Source organism: Stigmatopora argus, chromosome 12 (genome assembly GCF_051989625.1).
Source record: "Stigmatopora argus isolate UIUO_Sarg chromosome 12, RoL_Sarg_1.0, whole genome shotgun sequence".
Classification (NCBI taxonomy): Eukaryota; Metazoa; Chordata; class Actinopteri; order Syngnathiformes; family Syngnathidae; genus Stigmatopora; species Stigmatopora argus.
In genome coordinates, this window is record NC_135398.1 from 15,920,330 (window position 1) to 15,937,780 (window position 17,451).

The 17,451-nt window shown below is 38.8% G+C and overlaps 2 protein-coding genes across 9 annotated transcripts in view; one reads left to right on the forward strand and one right to left on the reverse strand.

Moving 5' to 3' along the window:
- gorasp1a (golgi reassembly stacking protein 1a) overlaps window positions 1-7,309 on the forward strand; it is a 13,318-nt gene extending 6,009 nt beyond the window's left edge. For both annotated transcript variants that reach the window (XM_077614739.1, XM_077614740.1), the window contains 5 exons: window positions 470-600; window positions 4,236-4,371; window positions 4,475-4,583; window positions 4,643-4,783; window positions 5,808-7,309. In XM_077614739.1, coding sequence (XP_077470865.1) covers window positions 470-600; window positions 4,236-4,371; window positions 4,475-4,583; window positions 4,643-4,783; window positions 5,808-6,202 — 912 coding nt within the window. In that variant the 3' untranslated portion in view covers window positions 6,203-7,309. The remainder of the gene's footprint in view (window positions 1-469; window positions 601-4,235; window positions 4,372-4,474; window positions 4,584-4,642; window positions 4,784-5,807) is intronic.
- The window catches only part of LOC144085455 (WD repeat-containing protein 48), a 28,774-nt gene continuing 18,449 nt past the window's right edge, over window positions 7,127-17,451 (reverse strand). For all 7 annotated transcript variants that reach the window (XM_077614738.1, XM_077614735.1, XM_077614737.1 and 4 more), the window contains 7 exons: window positions 16,504-16,600; window positions 16,315-16,410; window positions 13,782-13,887; window positions 13,466-13,553; window positions 9,080-9,156; window positions 8,816-9,008; window positions 7,127-8,346 (listed from right to left, as the gene is read on the reverse strand). In XM_077614738.1, the coding sequence (XP_077470864.1) occupies window positions 8,251-8,346; window positions 8,816-9,008; window positions 9,080-9,156; window positions 13,466-13,553; window positions 13,782-13,887; window positions 16,315-16,410; window positions 16,504-16,600 (753 nt within the window). In that variant the 3' untranslated portion in view covers window positions 7,127-8,250. The remainder of the gene's footprint in view (window positions 8,347-8,815; window positions 9,009-9,079; window positions 9,157-13,465; window positions 13,554-13,781; window positions 13,888-16,314; window positions 16,411-16,503; window positions 16,601-17,451) is intronic.

The window sequence follows — 17,451 nt, forward strand, 5'->3', positions numbered from 1 at the left end:
TGACGACAGGGCCTATGTCCGATTATTATTATTATTAGCAACAGCGCGACAATGTTGTCAAAAGATCTCAGAAAACGTTTGTACTTTAAAAGTGGTGACATTACTACAAATAGCACACATTTTAGTGTATTATTACTTTTAAATTTAGAGTATGGCTCTCAAGGACTAACATTTGAAAATATGAATTGTTTATGGCTGGCCCTCTCTGTCAAAAAGGTTCCCGACCCTTGATCTATAGTTTAAATACTTGAATGTGATAGAGGGGAAAAAAAAGACCGATTTTGGCTTCCGCACCGAAATTAAGTTAAAAGCAAGTGCCAGAATTTCAACAAAATTTTGTTCTTCAAATGTTATTTCAGTTTGTCCATATAACCTAATTTTATTTCTAGTGGTAAAAAACATTGGCAATCGAGTTAGCATAACAAGATTATTGATGTTGGCTTTTCTCATTAAATGTATTCATTTCCAGTCAGAAGACTTCTTCTCGCTAATTGAGGCTCAAGAGGGGAAGCCTGTGAAGCTTCTGGTGTACAGCACAATCACAGATGACTGCAGAGAAGTGGTGGTCACACCGAATGGCGCATGGGGAGGCGAGGGCAGGTATGAGGCACACTTAATCAATTATTTCATTAATTTGAGGGCTGGATGAATCCCTGAATGTTGAATTTTCATATGCAAAGACATTTTGGCACACAGAAAAAAAATCTGTTAGGGCTGCCCTGGAGTTTTTAAAAAAATGTTTAACAAATGCAAAATGGGGGAGATAAATATATTTTTTGGGTTTAATTTGGTTTCTGTAGGAGGACAAACAGTTTTCACATTTTCCAATGCTCTAAGAATGTGTAGAATAAATATTAAATTTCAAGATTTGGGTCTCAGCCTGCATCACACGTTTCTATCAGCAAGGCGCGATGGTAGGCTGTTGTAAACAAACTGGCGACATAGATCCCAAGGGGAAAAAGAGAAAAATAACTGAGGAAAACCGAGGATTCAATGGTTCTTGGACCAAATCATTTGCATTCATTGGCAATGCAGCAGGATAGACTGAATGTTTTTTTTTTTTTAATTTTATTTTTTTTAAAGAAGTTTGTCAAATAAAGGTAATGTGGAAAGGCTTTAACATTTACAGCCGAGTACACAGTTGTCAGAGTGGAAAATAGATTTAAAAAGTGGACTGCATCTCCAATCTCAGAGTGCTGCAAGTTTAATAAAACGAGATAAAGCATGTAAAACTGTTCACAGATGAAGTAGCACGTTATGCACGTTCGTTGTTCTGTCGAATCCTCAAAATGAAAATTAAATCAAAAATTGGATTTCTATATTGCATTTTTTTAAAAATTTCATCAAAATAATGAAACAATTCATTAATATTGTAATGAAGTTAAACTTCAGGCGGCAGTGTACAGAGCAGTAATGTGGTGCGTCATTCTCTATAGAATGCACTACAGGGAAAACAGACATCATGAATCATGGATGCTCATGATGTATTTGTAGCCAACTTAGTCATTTTGATAGTGTATGTATGCATGTATGTATACATATACACACATATACACATACATATACATATACATATACATATACAGTGGTACTTCGAGATACGAGCTTAATTCGTTCCGGGACTGAGCTCGTATGTCGATTTACTCGTAACTCAAATGAACGTTTCCCATAGAAATGAACTAAAAACAAATTAATTTGTTCCAACCCTCTGAAAAAACACCAAAAACAGGATATTGGATTGGAAATACATTTTTATTTGTTCTAATTCGCCATCTATTAACAAGGTAACAAATAACTAGTGGTTTAATAGTACTAATGTGTTTAATAATACTAAAATTAGACGGATTTCGTGGAGGGGAGAGGGACAGAGAGAGAGGGGGGTGGAGACTTTTTGCACGGCAACGCACTCGTAACATAACATGAACAAATTTAAATGAACTTGGATTACGATGCAGACACACTCAAAAATAAGTTTAATCTAACCTTGCACTAAACTTAATTCTAATTTAGTTTTAAATTTTTATACTTTTCTTCTCCCGGGTTGGCTCTATTTGCCCCGCCTCCACCCAGACTTTCAGATGCAACCTATCGAGGGTTGTTTGCTTTTCTCTTCCCTTCAAAATATTCCAAAAATGATGCACACAAATGTCCTCACAATAGGATAACGCACGACCGTGTGCGGTCGTTTGGTCGCCGGTCTTTTGGTCGCCCGGACCCAAACAACGGGCGACCAAAAGACTGGCGACCAAAAGACCGGCGACAAAACAAGGTAAAACAACAGTCTACGCATCAATAAAAGCCAACAATGGCCCTGAACAGTTTCACTGAGCGGACATGAGTGTTTGTATGTACATGAGTTGTCCCCATAGGAAGGGACGTCAAGTTCTCCAACAAAACACAATAAAAGTATGGGAAATTTGGAGCTTTTCTATAGCCTAATAATTAATAGGGCATTAAGTATGACTAAATAATAATTCACATTTTGTATTTAGGGTATTTGAGCAATGATTTAAATGGTAATTATCAATAACCTTCCGGGCGACCAAAAGACCGGCGACCAAACGACCGAGTACCATGCACGACCACTTGCCAACGAGAAATAGTATAACGAAAAAAAACACTGAAAAATTGCAACGCTCCACCCAGTGCTCGTAGAGACATTACACGAGGGAGTTGCGACCAGAGAGACATTACACGAGGGAGTTGCGACCAGAAAGACAGTGCCCATGATGTTCTTCTGAGCAGCCTCTCGCGTACACTGTATGCTCGTATATCAAAATTTGTCTCGTATCTCAAGATAAATATTTGCTCGAAATTTTACTCTTATCTCAAATTGCTCGTATGTGGGGCACTCCAATGTGTATTTTTTTAGGCTATATATCTACCATTCTATTAATAGTTGTAGAATTGATGGTTTTGGATCACTGAACCTATACTTCATGACTAGCACTGTATGTTGCTCTTTAAACAAGCACTTAAATGGTACTAATAATGCAATTATCCCATTGCACCCTTATCTTTTTTAATTCAGTCATTCGTGCCGCCTTCAATGCCACTCATCCTCACAAGGACAGATAATAGATGCTTTCTGGAATTTAATTCAATATATACCGTATTTACTCGCATATAAGCTGCTTTTGTTGGACAAAAAAAAAATGACTGAATCGAGGGTACAGCTTATATGCACATAAAACACCACATGCACGAAACTGCAAGTTGAAGCCGCCATGGCACGATGACGTCACAATAAAATGGCTCCATGACGTCATGACGCGTCGCCATGGCACGATGACGTCACAACAAAATGGAGCTGTGACGTCACGACGCAATGGCGCCGTGACGTCACGACGCATGCCACTGCCCCGATACGGTCATTTATTTCAAAAATAGAGAAAAGATAAACAGATAAAAGGCTAAACAACATTTATTTTGACGTCTACGAATGAAATTCAAAAGAAAAAAAAACGTACATCTCTTGCATAAAACGTGAATAAAACTTACGTTCCTGTCACTGCTCGCTCGGGGCACAGCCATCTTACCTAGGTGGCGGGCGGCCATCTTCGCTAGGGCGCTGCCATCTAAACCTAGTTAAACGTGCTCTGACTGGCCAGACGTGAGTAGCCTTGATTTTGAAATAAAACTAAATTCCACTTTATTATTATTTTGGTTCGAAAGTGACAACTATTGGAGTAATATGAACCATCAAAAGAATTGAGATATTTGGACATTATAAGCAATATGGTTGCCACAACCTCTTAAACTTCTGGTAAGAAAATAGTAATTTCTGTAATTAGAAAGCATCAGGTTCTCATCAAGATAAACTTATTTCTTTTTTCAAATTGAATAATTTGATATTTTGCATTTACAAAGAAAGGCATATTAATTTATGATATTGACCCTAGTAATATGCTTTTGATTCATACAGTATCTCAGAAATATCACTTGTGATGATTTTCCCTTCAAAGTAACTCATTTGTACTCCCTATTAGAACCACGAACATGGGGGTGAAAATTGTAAAATTCCAAAATTTTAAGGCAATTTTAAGAGTGCGGCTTATATGCGAATAATACGGTGTGTACTATCATGCACCAAATCAAATTACATATTTTGTTATTTAGATTCATACATTACTAGTTCAAAATCCATTTTCAAAAGTTCCTAATTTCTGAAAGCAACATCTCTTCCATAATCACATGTAACCATTCTCATTATTTTTACCCATTCTCATTTTTAGTTTAGGTTGTGGTATTGGTTACGGCTACCTGCATAGAATCCCGGCACAACCTGATGTATTGACTGTAAAAAAAACCTTTCCCTCTTCTCCTGAGGAGAGGCCATCTTCAGAACTGCCTAACCACGGCTTCACGGAGGTACACAATTGATTGAAAATGTCCTACTGTTACACCCATGACGTTTCTGTTTTACTTAAACATAATACCGAGTGATACAGACGTGTTCACCGTGTGGTTTTAGGCATCACTGATGGCACCTTCAAACCAAAGTGAAGATGTATTAGGAGTGAGACAGGTCATCTCAGAGGATGCTTCTCTACCTTTCCCCATGCAGAGTGTCTTTGATGCTGGTGAGTTGAATAAGGATATTTGTACAAGACATCAATCTAATCCTACATTGTCCTTACAGGCTCCTCGAATTCTGAAGTGACCAACATGAGCCCTCTTCCCGCTGATTTGTTGGATAAGCTGGATCTGTCCATGTCGTCTCTTGACATGAACAACACCTCCCTTGCGATGAACTATGATAAAGATGAGATCCCTGGTGTTGGTAAGTTAGGGTGCAGAATACAAACTGTTTTAAGCGATTTGTTTGTATTTGAACTTCTGTATTTTTCGTAGTACACACTAGCCAAAAAATGCACAATGACATTTAGGCGCATTTTTGGGGAAATTCTGTTTGATAAAATCCAAAATAAAGCAAATATCAACTTGAAAAGCATTTAAAATGAAAAAATAAAAAGAGGCAACATGCTGGGTATTTTTTATTTATTTTTATTACAAGAAAAAGTTTTTTTAAAAATTACATTTTTGGGTAATCCCTTCTCATTTTCTACAAGTTGGTTACAAGCAGCTTGTTGTAGCGACCCCTGTTGGGATAAGCCAAATGTTCACCCGCCGCCAATGTTTAAATTGACCCAGACTTAGACCCCCCTCTTGCGGTCGTGTAAAAATAACATGTGAAATGATAAAATGTGTGAATATTTTCCCACATAACGCGGACTGGAGTGTAAGTCACACAGTCCAAACTATATAAAAAACTGCATTGTAGTAAGGAAAATATGGTATACTATATCTTTAATAGGAGTTGATACTAATACTGAAAATGTATCATTTAACCTGTGGCTTTTTTACTCTTAATTGCTTTGATTCTTTTATAAAACTCAAATATAATTAACAATGAATAACAAGCCCTAAGTATCTTGCATAAATCCGGTAGCGATCTCCTGATCTGACACTCAGTATAGGTATTGGCGTCCGGTAAGGCTATTTTTGGAGTATGGGACAGTATCAGATTTGATCACAAGATCCAGTAGTAGTTGTTTTCAATACCATTGTGCTTTTCAATTGCTGTAAATCAAACCAGCATGCAAACATGTCCACTGAGTGGGACTAATGATAATAATAGAGCATCATGTAATTTTTGTAAACAGAGCACTTTTTGAGGGGTTACCAGCAAGGTTCATTTTAGTACAAAAAATATTATTGGTTCTGGTTACAAAATAGTAATTATTTTTGCTGGTCACTATTTTTAAATTGTGCTTTCCGGTAACAATTTGATTTCTGTTCTGTAGAAAACCTGGATGGAAGAGAACTAGATTCTTCCAATCAAACAGACACTCAAGAGTTGAATTCCCTAGTCTCCACAGAATTAGGTCCTGTTGTAATCAGTGATCCATCTGATTCTGGTGTTTTAGCAGAAGAGCCTTCTTACCTCAGTTCCACTCACAAGCCAGACTCACTGTGCGAGTCAAGCCATAGTCCAAGGCCACCACCACTAGGCACGTTGTCTCCCCAGATAGACCCACTGGAGCTGTACAGTGAACAACCTCCTTGTCCACCAGCTACTGATGTTCTCCCATTTGATTGCCAAGTGGATGAATTACCTACTCTGGAAACTGAAGAAAAATGCAAAGATGAGGCTCATGATCAACACTGTGAGCATGGAGACACTGCGGCTCAAGCATAATGTCAACTGAAGAAGGCCAAGAGGTGTGCACAAAAGCAAAAAAAAAAGTGACAATCCCTTCAGTCTTTGTTTTTAAACCAGCATTTTATATACATACAATGCTCATCACACACCAACGGATCTATCGCAGAAGGAACGATTTTCGCCATAACATACACCTATATTAAAACACCAAAATCTACCATAAATAATAAAAAGTATAGAAAATGGAATTAAATGAAATTGACTGCATTTCACTCGTATCAAAATGACCCTCATAGTTTTATTTTTACTGAAAAATGTGTGTTTTTAAGGTGCATGTAAGTTGAGCACTATATGTACATTTAAGGCTGAAGAAGCTTGGAATTGTACAAGAACATGCTGTTTTATGAGACAAAAGTTACTACTTATTTTATTATGTCTCCTAATGCGAGTGGCTTGGGGTCTTCAGAGGCTGATATCGCACGTTAAGTCACAACTACATTGATAGGCTGACTTTTGTAATACATATTTATATTGAGCTGCTTGGGCTGTTAATATTGACAATTCTAGCCTTTTTTTAAACCCAATTTAGAAAAGGTCAGTTGGTTTTTAACATGTTTTTAAATTATCCCTCCTTTTAGTGTACAAAATGTAGTAATCCTTTCAGCTGAAGGCTAAGCAGTTTTGTGATCTATGCAAAATTAAACAACTTGGGCTTGGTTACCTGTTCTAGGGGGACATGCAATCAAATAGGTGACCCTTGTAGGAGTAATTATATTGTCAAGGTGCTTGAGTCATGTTTTTGTTTTGGGATGCCTAAAAAGTTGCTTTAGTAAAAATTTATTTTTGCACATATTCTGTTTTTGTTAAATGAATACAATATTTGATATAATACTGATATGTGACACTTGATTCCAAAACACTAAAGACAAAACACATTCTTGGAAGAGCTCCAGAAATGTATCACTGTTAAACCATTCCAATTTATTTCTTTGGAAGCCTAAAATATACATATTTCACAAATTATTACAACAAAGATTATTAGAGTTGCATTACCAAATGGGGATTTTGGCGTGTTCCCGCACCTGCCATTGTGACTAAATGAACACCCGAGTTCACAATAAAAAGATCTGTTTTGCTTGCTAAGTTTTCTTTTTTTATCTACACTTTTTGGTTATGACAAACCATATACTATTTTACTGCGTTCTTATTTAAATTAACTATACATTAGGAACAACCCATTTTGACCGAGGCCATTGTGGATTGCCCAAGGACAGTGAGAATCTCACTATATATAATTTCCTTTTCGTAGATGATTTAAACAATTACAAACATTCTTAAAGAGTAAACTGATATTTCTAGGTTGTAGTGAATACAACTGTCATTTGTATCATCCATGTCAAGCTACAGCCATGAATGTGCTTTGAGGAAGTGGAAAAATAACTGTTGGTATAAGTAAACTGTACAACAAAACTGATGCACACCCATCATTGCCCTCCAAAGTCACTTAAATCAAAAATATTGTACACAATGTTTACATGAAAATGTCCTGCTCACCGAGAACAGCACAGCTCAAAGACTAGTGCGACGACCTTCAGCCTCTGTTGCAATTAAAGTGAAAGTTATGTACAAGTGAGGATGGTTGACTGTGATGCATCAATACAGCCTGGGGGTTCCAAAATGGAGATACTGTTTGACACTGTGGAGTGTTATTAGAACAGACAGATCTGGAATGTACTATAACATTCTGCGTGCACAAGCACACACATACACACAAACATGTACAGCAGTTTATAATAACATAGCAGTCAAATACGCGTTAAAAAATGTTTTTAGTCCTGCAGAGTAAATTGAATTTAGTCTTCAAAATGAAAACAAAACAAAAAAAATCTCATTTCTTGGCTGCCACAGCCTGGTATGTTCCTTATGACACATTCCTGGAAATATGTCCAAATTCCTGTGGATATTACAACCATTAACCATGACTGGACTTCCAGATAGGCCCACTAAATGTCAGATGGGAGGCAATTGGCAAATGATGAATAGAATAATAAAAAAAAAGTTCTTGCTTTTTCCACTTTTAAATTTCACGTGGACTTCTGCCTATAGTGAAGTGTCAAGTCCCCGCCACTTTTCCAAATAAAATGTTTAACTGTTCGCAGGTCCATGTTGGGATCCAGAACCTAGAGGTGAGAAAAAAATATTTTGAGCATTTTAAACTTGTTAACCCCCCCTCAAAATAATGTTATAAAGAGAATATATTTGTTGTACTATACAAAATTAAACTCTAGTATGGGATGTGTGAGCCATAAAAAAATTGTAAGTGGCAGAGGAGCATAAATTGCATTTCTGTTGTGCGTGGAGCATTTTATCCAAGACCAAGATCAAACTGTTATATTAAAATGGAGAACCACAGGCTAAATTGATTTTTTTTAATGCCACTAACATGTATTCAAAAACCCATACTGTATATAAGTTGCACCTAAGTACGTATATGTTGCAGGCCCTCCTGCCAAACTATGAAAAAAATAAAAGTACAGCACAGTCTGGAAAATACAGTCAACAAAACCTGGCCAAAACAAATTTACTTGTACTGGAGTAGAAAAAAAGTCATCAAAAGCACCTAACATAAACTGTAAACGTTCTTGATACCTGGTCTTGACACATTAACTCTATCTTCTCCTCAGCTAGCATGGCCATGTCCTCTTCCTTTTCCTGCTCGCTGGGTTTATCGTTGGCAGACGAACTAGTGGTCTGCGACTCGTTGTCCAGATTGATAATCTTTTCATACACATGCTCCATCACCTTCCTCACCTGCAGCATGTCACTGGCTGATAGACGGTCCCTGTTGGACAACAAGGGTAGGAAAATAATGTAATTGCAAGGGGAAAACAAAAAGTTCAAAGTGAAGCTCACTTCTTCAGAGTTTTTGCACCAGAAGATGAATGAGGCTGGAGGTAGAATGGAATTTTGTTGAACTTGGGCATATTTTTCTGGCAAAAGAAGAAAGGCATACTAGTTAGGTAAACATTTTTTTGCATAGACATTACACAGTAGTTTCTACAAATGAGTGGTTATTCTGTATGAGGGTTAATATTATGAATGCCAACCCCAGTTCCACTGAAGTTGGGACGTTGTGTTAGACAAATAATAACATGCTTTGCAAATCATGTTCAACCAATATTTATTAGAACTTTTATGGCTGCAAAATGTTCCAAAAGATAATAATAATAATAATCGGACATAGGCTTTGTCATCATCATTGACTCGACAAAAGCCTAATTGTCACCATACCCATCTCTGCGTATGACAACATTGGTAGTGCTTCTCCATAAGGTGCGCTTTCCCGGCAAAAGGCCGAAATAAGTGATAAGATGGTTATGTTTACGACTTTGTTAAATCACCTTTTCTATTTACACTATTCAGTCAACATGTGGGAAATGAGGACACTAATTTCGAAGCTTTTTTTTCGGTGCAATTCTTTCCCATTCTGGCTTGATATATAGATTTAGCTGTTCAACAGTCCAGGGTATCCTTTGTTGCATTTGACGCTTTTTCGATGGGAGAAAAGCTAGAGAAGAGAAGTTTTCCAAGTTTTGTTTTTAACCTTTGACGACTTAAAGAAAATTTTTGCAAAAAGTAAAACAGCCTATGACAGGCCTCATCTCATTTCATCTTCGTCCGACGTTGGTTCGCGGGAGCAGCAGCTTCAGCAGGGAAGCCCAGTCTTCCCTCTCCTCAGCCACTTCATCCAGTTTAGAGGTAAAGATCGGGCCCAAAAAATCCAGCCCATTTTATGCAAGATAAGGTGGTCCTCCTGAATCGGAGATTTGATCTCCTGGCGAACCCTGCACTCCAGTACCGCGCAATAGACCTTCCCGGGGAGGCTGAGGAGTGTGATGTTGCAAAGGCGTGTAAACCAAGACAGCCCCACAACATCCAGAGCTTTTAGAAACTCCGGGCAGGGCCTTGACACCAAGGAGCTTTTTAACCACCTCGGTGACTTCAACCCCGGAGATAAGAGATTCCACCCCAAAGTCCCCCGGCTTTGCTTCCTCATGGGAAGGCGTGTCGGTGGAGTTGAGGATGTCTTTAAAGTATACGGCCAACCGATTCACAACATTGACATGAGTAAATGCATAGCTTGGCAATACACGAGGAATTCAATGACAAGGCAGCCGAGGAGGAAGCAGCCACCATTGCAACAGCACAAATCGGGAAAAAAACGGGGGAGAAATGAACTTTCCGACTTTGTGGAAAAACATCCTGAAAGAACTCTCAACGGAGCATTAGTAAATGCAACACTCAGCAATACGAGGAATTCAATGAGAAGGCAGCCGACGATGAAGCAGCCACCACCGCAACAGCACAAATCAGAAAAAACGGGGTAGAAACTAATGTTCCGAGTTCATGGAAAAAACATCTTGAAAAAGTGTTCACGAGTCGTGCCCATTTTGACTACGTTTGTCTTATGCATTTTAGAAATATTATTAAAAGTCAAAGGCAATCGTCTTTGTTTCCCAAAATGTTCGTCAACCAGCACAGCAGAAGCAGGTAAGAAACAGTTGTGACTTATAAAATGGGTGTAAAATTACATTTCCAAGAAATCATAAAACATAATGTCTGTTGTTGATTAATGTTGTTGTTTGAATTCTTAATGCTGTGTGTATTAATTGTTTGTTCATTTTTGTGTGCTATCTCTATGTTGCATCCCGGTAGCTTTCTCTTGTTACCTTGTTTCAACACGGGTAAATTTTGTATATATGCATGTTATTCATTTTGTGACATTGATAAATTATTTTATGATCATTTTCTTTCATTTTTGTCTTTCTCACATCTTTCTTACAAAATTGGGACATGTTGACCAATTTTAAACGGTGTAATTGGTAGTTGTGTGAGGACCGTGGAACGGTTTAGAGAATTTACATATAAAGTACTGCTCTACTTACGAAATTTTCAAGTTACGAAAAAAGTTCTGTAACCAATTAATTTCGTTAAGAAGAGGTGTGACTGTATAATATAATCTTTTTGCGGGCATACTTTTGCCGTTATGAACATGTATTCATCCAACTCCTAACCTAACACTGTTTTGTTTTTGTGTGCATAGAATGGGTGGAGAGGTCGTCAAGATTCTGCTTATAACTCAGGGATCCATCACTACTGCATTTTCTCGCGTATACGCCGTATTTGTCGCAAAAAAAAAAGACTGAATTGAGGGTACGCTTATATGCGTACAAGTTAGACTTGCATGAAACTGAAGGCGACAAAGACGAAACGTCATAACGCAAGACAATGCGGCCGATACGGTCATTAAAAAAAAAAGTGAAAAAAACTCACTTGTGCCTGCCATGGCTCGCTCAGGGCGCCGCCATCTTACCTAGGGTTGACAAACTAGATCGCTACGGACACAGTTCCTGGTTGTACTGCTCACGTGACTTCCTTTTTTAATTTGTCTACGTGCAGGCAGGCAACACCCTTTAGGAATGTGCAATCCAGCACACGATCCTTTAGATCAGTGGTTCTTAACCTGGGTTCGATCGAACCCTATGGGTTCGGTGAGTCAGTCTCAGGGGTTCGGTGGAGCCTCTGCCGCGGAGGTCAAGACAGATCCACACGCCTATACATGATAACATGCCCTGCTTGACCATCACTGGCTGAAGATGAGCACGTGACATTGCTTGGCCAATCAGTGCTGCGAGGAATGTATATATCTTGAATTTATTTTACACTAAAGTAGGGTTCGGTGAATGCGCATATGAAACTGGTATGGTTCGGTAGCTCCAACAAGGTTAAGAACCACTGCTTTAGATTCATACAGTATCTCAAAAATACCACGTGCGTTGGTTTTTCTTGAGATTTCCCCTTCGAAGTAACACATTTGTACTCCTTATTAAAACCATGAATATGGAGGTGAAAATTGTGAATCGGGGGGCATCATATACGAGAGAAATTGTAAATGTCAATGATTTTAAGGGTACGGCTTATAGGCGAAGGCGGCTTTGCGAGAAAATAAGGTAAATTGTTCTAAATATGTGCCTGTTTTGAATAAGATTTTCAAGCATTTAATTTAGAAACAAACAAATTACCGTATTTTCACGACTATATGGCGCACCACATTTAAAGGCGCAGTGTCAGTAATGAGTGCTATTTCTGTATTTGACACACTCACAGGACGCACCGCTTTTAAAGGTGCAGCCAGGCATGGCAAAACATACACCAGCTTAAACATACTTTATTTAGCCATTTTACAATGTACTCACGTCATCATCACCCACAAATTCATCAAAGTCCTCATTTTCTGTGTCCGAATTGAACAATTGTCCAAATGAGTCATCGAAAACGCTGAGTTTTATACGTTCGTCCAGGCGGCCACAATCCATTCGCAAATAGTAGCTAGCGTAACTAGCCCGGCGCTGCCTGCCACCCTTCGTAAAGCTGTGTTGATGCCGATGTCCAGGCCACAATCCATTCGCAAATAGTACCTAGCGTAACTAGCTTGGCGCTGCCTGCCACCCTTCGTAAAGCTGTGTTGATGCCGATGTCCAGGCCACAATCCATTCGCAAATAGTAGCTAGCGTAATAGCCCGGCGCTGCCTGCCACCCTTCGTAAAGCTGTGTTGATACCGATGTCCAGCAGTTTTCAAGCATCTGTTGTTAGTGCCTTTAACAACAGTGCAAGCAGACACGTTCGTCTAGGCGGGCACAATCCATTCGCAAATAGTGGCGTAACTAACCAGGCGCTTTAGTTAAGCCTCCGGGAATGACGGCAAGCTCAGAGTTCATTTTCGTGACTTGGTTTTTCACAGCTGCTTCGGGGGGCCTTAGAAACCAAACCGAAATTGTTTTGCAATAAACATGCCCACACTATATACGGGTACTTTGTAGGGGCGTGCCTTTAGCGTCTGACCCCACCCACGTCCGTCTTCTCTCTATATAAGAAGCGTGTCGGCAAGAAGTGTTCTCAGTCAGGCTTCAGAGCTTACACACGGCGACATTATAAGACGCCCTGTCTATTTTGGAGAAAATTTAAGACTTTTTAGTGCGCCTTATAGTCGTGAAAATACGGTAAGTTGAGTCCCTTTAAATGTAGGTTGAACATGATTTCCAAATAACTACATTCTATTTTAATTTTTCATTGAAATTGTTGTACAATAAAATGTTACATGCTCAAAGTTTGAGACATCTCTTAACAGTATTTAATTAACCAGATTTAGTCACGGAACTATTTAGTTGTATATGAAATCAAGTCATTTTGACAATCACAATACTTCTGACTAATGAGAAGATGAGCCCGTTACTCACATCTACAGTTATATCAATGACCCATTGAGGAACAGTCTCATTCAGTAGCATCGACTCAGTCTCTCCACCTGAATCTCTACAAAGCAACCTGCAGCACAATCAAACAACAAATGAAGTATGCTCAATTTGAGAATAAATTCTTTTTAAAATATTCATGTAACTCTACTAAGTTTGAGAAATAAGTGTATGCTTGCTAGCAAAATGTTGCAATGTTAAAAAAAACAAATGACATTTCAAAAGCCGTTATGTGTTCTTTATGAGTACAGTAGACCTGACAGACTGAGGTAGTGTACGAACGATGAAAAGGCAGCATTACCGAAAAAGGGTTCTCCCCCCTGCTTCTCCGAAGATAACAGGTGTGTGTGGCGGCACCTGGAAGTATCCATTTCCTTTCTGGATGCGGTTCTCCTGCTCTCCATTCACTGTGGCATATGAAATATTTACTCAACAGATGTAGCTTCATTTAGTCCTTTGATAACTCACAAAAATAGGGAGGTCTAAAGTTCTCCCTTACTTTTTACTTTTCAAAAAGGTCCTTGAGCGCAAGTTGACTCAACTTCAGCTATGTTGCCTAATTATTTCGCCGATTCAGTAGTGTTTGTTATTGAGGAGATGCATCAGGTTTAGATCGACCAATTATTGGGGCTGATATTTGCACACTTGATGTATATCGGATTCGAGCTTTAAAAAAAAAAAAATCTGACTCCTAATTTGAAGAAATACATTTAAAACTGGGTTATTTTGGTTAAGAAGTAGCCGCGCCTCTCCTCTGCCTGTCTCAGGCTCTAACAAATGACCAGCTGCTCGTTAAGTCGAGGGGTTTAATTTTGTTGTGACTGCTATGCTTCAATTCGGTTCCCTATTATTGGTAAGAAACACACAGACGCAGACACAAACCAGTACCAACACAAATTTACCCCCCTAACCCTCTGTTGCCTTGCTGCTATACAAATGAAGTTGAATTGTAAATTCAATAACATACATCAACATAGACCTGGGCAATATGACAAAAATTGTTATCACGATAAAAAAAATTCAGTTGAAATCAATAATTATCACGATAACTATCACATCTTTTTTCTTTCAAATATGAAACTTTAAACTTCTATAAATAAGTAAATAAATGACTTAAATTGTTGTTTATTATGCAAAAAGTATTTTTGTTGCTCTGTTGTGCAATAAAGATGAGACAACTCTCCTTACACTAAGAAAAGTAAAGAATAATACAGTGATCGTTCTACTTCGCAGTTTCAATACATCGCGGGTCGCGGGAATAAAGCTCACAATAGCCTGTTTTTTGTATTTGTTTTTTTTAATCAAGTGGAGGAACTTTTTTCACTGTGAGTACAGTACTTTAAGTATTTACAATATATATATACATATGTGTACACATACAGTGGGGCAAATAAGTATTTAGTCAACCACCAATTGTGCAAGTTATCCTACTTGAAAAGATTGGAGAGGCCCGTAATTGTCAACATGGGTAAACCTCAACCAGAAAATCCCGTTGTTTGATTTTTAAAGAATATATTTGCAAGTCATGGTGGAAAATAAGTATTTGGTCAATATCAAAAGTTCATCTCAATACTTTATGTACCCTTTGTTGGCAATAACAGAGGCCAAACAATTTCAGTACCTCTTCACAAGCTTTTCACACACTGTTGCTGGTATTTTGGCCCATTCCTCCATGCAGATCTCCTCTATGTTTTGGGGCTGTCGTTGGGCAAAATGACTTTCAACTCCCTCTACAGATTTTCTATGGGCTTGAGATCTGGAGACTGGCTAGGCCACTCCAGGACCTTGAAATACTTCTTACGAAGCCACTCCTTTGTTGCCCTGGCTGTTTGCCCAAAGCATGATGTTTCCACCCCCATGCTTCACAGTGGGTATGGTGTTCTTCAGATGCAATTCAGTATTCTTCCTCCTCCTAACACGAGAACCTGTGTTTCTAACAAAAACTTCTATTTTGGTTTCATCTGATCATAACACATTCTCCCAGTCGTCTTCTGGATCATCCAAATGCTCTCTAGCGAACCGCAGGCGGGCCTGGATGTGAAATGGCTTCAGCAGGGGGACACGTCTGGCAGTGCAGGATTTGAGTCCCTGGAGGCGCATTGTGTTACTCATAGTAGCCTTTGTTACTGTGGTCCCAGCTCTCTGTAGGTCATTCACTAGGTCCCCCCGTGTGGTTCTGGGATTTTTGCTCACCATTCTTGTTATCAAATACAATACAAAGTCCTCCATCATTTTTCTCAAATGGAATACTAATCTTCTCATAATCCACTTTTACTTCCAACAAGTTTTTGTCACGCAAAGCATCAGTTTTCATGTTGCAATACTTACAGTACGCAAAGAATTCTCCTTTGGTTGATGGCGCCAAACACGGATATATAATACTGTATTCCGTCTTGAACTTTTGCAGGCTGCAGTTTGTTGTATATTTTTTCGATGGCAAAATATCAGTATTACAGTTCTCTTGTCTTCGCTTGGAGGCCATGGCTACGCTACGTCTATGTCGCTTCAAAAATCTATCGAAACTACATCCGCGTGACCTAAACGGATGTCACATCTGTAACGAATGGCATGTCTAGTCTGCAATAATCGAGGGATTACTGTATAAGTATATTATTTAATAAATAGATAATTGTACTTGTGTACTAGGATTTTTGTATAGCCACTAAAATATGTATGTAGTAATAATAGGGATGATCCGAGCTACGGATTTTCGATTATCGCGGCCATGTCTGGTCTACATTATCCGTGAAATTCGAGGGATTACTGCAACTGTACATTGACTATTGATAATTGCCCTGTAAATATTCTTTAAGCTGTCTTGCAGCAATCCTTACCATGGTTTACTTCGTTTTCTTCCTCATCCATGGGATTGATGCGAGTTCTGGGCCAGAACTCTAGCAAAGCCTGAAGCAGCAGTCCACCCAGGTTTACTGCAGAGGCAAAAGGGAACATCACTTAGGAAGACAAAAAAGAAGCCTGCCCCTACAATTATTACAGGAGAAATGACCTGTCATGTTTCCTACATTTTGGGTCAGATCCGTCAGAGCTTGAGAACCCTGCGTCCTTGGCGGAAACCCAGGCAGCGAAGCAGTCACTCTCGTCCAGCGTGATGGTAAGCATCTATTGAGCAGCACGTAAAATAGAGTAAACAGCATTTAGTCCCGAGTTTCATAAATTATGCTGGAGGGGAACATGGGTTTGGTAGTCATTTGGAATGTGATTTGAGATTTGGGTAAAGATGTGAATTTTTGGTGTTTTGACTTAAATGATCTGAATAACGATCAATGTGTTGTTTTTACAGATGCCTACTTAGCCTATTATTCTCAATTTTGTTATTATTTTAATCTGTTATGTTTGTCCTTGATCTCTTAAAGAGAAAAAATCTCAAATATGTGATTTGTACTCTAATCTGATATACAGTGGTACCTCGACATACGAGTGGCCCGACATACGAGTAAAATTTCGGGCAAATATTTATCTTGATACGAGACAAATTTTGATATACGAGCAGACAGCAGATGCGAGATGCTGCTCATAAGAACAGCATGGGCACTGGCTCTCTCCCCGCAACTCCCTTGTGTAATGTCTCTGGTCGCAACTCCCTCTTTGTAATGTTTCTGGTCACAACTCTCTCTTTGTAATGCCTCTGCGAGCACTGGGCGGAGCGTTGCATTTTTTCAGTGTTTTTTCCCGTTAGTCAGTGCGAATGGTGTATATACTACTTCTCATTGGCAAGTGGTCGTGCGTTATCCTATTCTGAGGACATTTGTGTGCATCATTTTGGGAATATTTTGAAGGGAATACAAACTCAAACAACCCTCAATATTGACTGAAAGTCAGAGTGGAGGCAGGGCAAAAAGAGCCAACCCGAGAGAAGAAAGGTATCAAAATGTCAAACAAAATTAGAATTAAGTTTAGTGTTAGGTTCGATTAAACTAATTTATAGTGTGTCTACATCGTAATCCAAGTTC